Source organism: Plectropomus leopardus, unplaced genomic scaffold, assembly GCF_008729295.1.
Source record: "Plectropomus leopardus isolate mb unplaced genomic scaffold, YSFRI_Pleo_2.0 unplaced_scaffold23879, whole genome shotgun sequence".
NCBI lineage: Eukaryota > Metazoa > Chordata > Actinopteri > Perciformes > Serranidae > Plectropomus > Plectropomus leopardus.
This window is the reverse complement of record NW_024625912.1, coordinates 1-2,139: the sequence shown is the minus strand read 5'-3', so window position 1 is coordinate 2,139 and position 2,139 is coordinate 1. Positions and strand designations below refer to the sequence as shown.

Sequence of the window (2,139 nt, the reverse complement as noted above, 5' to 3'; positions counted from 1 at the left end):
TTTAAAACCTGCAGGCATGTTGGATTGGAAGTTTTCTTTAAAAAAAAACTAGCAACTTTTTTCTTTTTTTAAAATCTTTTTTATTAGTGTTATATTTATATTTTTTAACCTTTTTTTCTTAACATCTCTATTGATTTTATTTTATCAAAAAAAAAGGCCATATTTATAGAAAATTTAACACATTTTTGGACTATTTTCTTTTCCCTTTAAAATTTTTGGTGATTTTTGTGGAAAATGCAATGTTTGTTCCTCCAAAATTTATTTTTAAAAATCATCAAAATTACACCCCTTGGCATAGCCCGAAACTGATTTTCAGATTTTGATATTCCTCATCGTTGTGGATGCTGAGGTTATGTTTGAGTTGAGTTTCAGTCTTATATGTTTGAAAAACGTGGGGCAAGGGAAAATAGAAAAAAAAGTTGGGGTTCTTCAAAAAATGTTGTCCATAAAAATGTGTGAGAACTCTGAATACAAAAATATGACAGTCGAAGCCTCCGTCAGTCTGCAGATTCTCAGGCCTCCAGTTGAAGGGCGAAGCTCTAAGTCGACGGCAGCTGCTCTGATCAGAGAGCCCGGCTGCCTTCGACTTAGTTGTTTTAGAAATGCGTCTGTGTCTTTATGGGATGTCGCTCTCCCTACAGAACGTGTCCCTCTCTCAGCTCCAGGAGGACCGCCGGAGAGATCTGCTCTGTCCGCCTCTGTCCTCCAGGGGGCGATTCCCAGGACGCCCTGCTCTCCTGTTCCAGGAGTAGGTGGGTTACAACCTTTTAATGCATCTTTGCAGAAATGCTTGATATGCATGAAAAAAGAAACGTCTGCAATCAAAAGTTAGGTATTTTTGGAAGTTATGCGCTTGAAGAGGTATTTCACTGCTAGATCTGTAATCGAAAAACTCGTGTTTAAAATGTCATTTTCTCACAGACTGCAGTAATATTCATCAGGGCAGAATTCAAAATGCTCTTAAAAATTCAGTTTTTGAGATAAACTCTGAAATGTTCCACACTTAATCTACCATAACAACAAAGTGTTTTTTTGTTTTTTTATGAACCTTGAAGATTTATTTAGCAAAAATTTGCAAGCATATGTTTACAGTCAAACATTTTGCCGCAATTTAGGCTCAATATTTGATCAATTAAAAATCTGTTCAGGAGAGTCTGAAGAAGACGCCCTGCAGCAAGTTCGCTGTCAAATTTAACAAAAAATGTGTGAGGTTTAATTTGTTTACAGTTTTTTAAAAACAGAGTGATGGACTTCAAAATATGCACTACAATAAAATTTGCAAACGTTTCTTCACAGTTAGGCCTGCATTTCGGTGTAAGTTGCAAAGCTGTAGCATGTACAAATGATTTGTTATTAATTTCCTAAATTTCGGTATTTAGAAGGCCTTTTGGCTTCTGTTTGCAACTGAGGAAGTTTGGCATGAGACTGGATCTGTGTGCAAAGTTTGGTTTATTTTTCTGAATGCAAAGTTGGATTTCCTCAGACGAATGCCTGGCACCTATTAATGAGACAGTATGTTTCTGAAAACAAAAAAGGCAACACAGTATCAGAGTCTTGTTTCATACTCTTCTGCTCTGCTTAGAGTGACAGTTTGATCTCATTTTTGAGGGAAAGAAAGAGTAATGTCTATCGATTTATCCGATTTTGTATTTGTTATGTCATTAAAGGGCATATTTATATAGTCTGTAGTTTGAGCAGCAGCTTTAGAGATGAATTTAAAAAGAGAGAGGTATTCTTCTCTCTCTGCTTGTTTAATAATTTCCATCTGCACTGACTGTTTTTGAAGGCTTGCACCCACCAGGTCCTCCACTAGCAAGACCCATTCTGCCCAAAGACAGAGGAGCCGTGGACCGGGTCATTGAGTACCTGGTGGGGGATGGACCACAGAACAGGTGAAGACGCACCTTTTTTTATCACGTCAAACTCTGTTTGAAGGTAGCTTATAACTTATAGTCACATTCTCATTTAGCAATCTGCAGAATCTCCACCTCTTCTTATACCAACCTGCTGTATCTGTACGACTGGAAAATAATATCTGCTGAAGTTTAATCCAATAAATGAAGACACATTGCATAGCTACATCACGAACTCCGAAAAGCAGCAAGAAGCTGCAACATGTGCCACAAAATTGGCCTGATT

The 2,139-nt window shown here is 37.4% G+C and overlaps 1 protein-coding gene across 1 annotated transcript; it reads left to right on the top strand.

Annotated features, from left to right (window-relative positions):
- Positions 1–313: 313 nt before the first annotated feature.
- On the top strand, positions 314–1,896 carry LOC121966294 (endoplasmic reticulum junction formation protein lunapark-B-like). The gene is made up of 2 exons (XM_042516397.1): positions 314–752; positions 1,787–1,896. Exons 1-2 carry the CDS (start codon positions 353–355, stop codon positions 1,894–1,896), a joined length of 510 nt encoding a protein of 169 aa, XP_042372331.1. The 5' UTR covers positions 314–352.
- The last annotated feature ends 243 nt before the right edge of the window (positions 1,897–2,139 follow it).

Excerpts from the sequence above, each read along its gene's own strand:
- LOC121966294 (XM_042516397.1), top strand. The coding sequence starts at position 353 with ATGTTTGAGTTGAGTTTCAGTCTTATATGTTTGAAAAACGTGGGGCAA. Across the intron at positions 753-1,786 it reads CTCTCCTGTTCCAGGAGTAG|GCTTGCACCCACCAGGTCCT; the intron begins GTGGGTTACAAC and ends CTGTTTTTGAAG.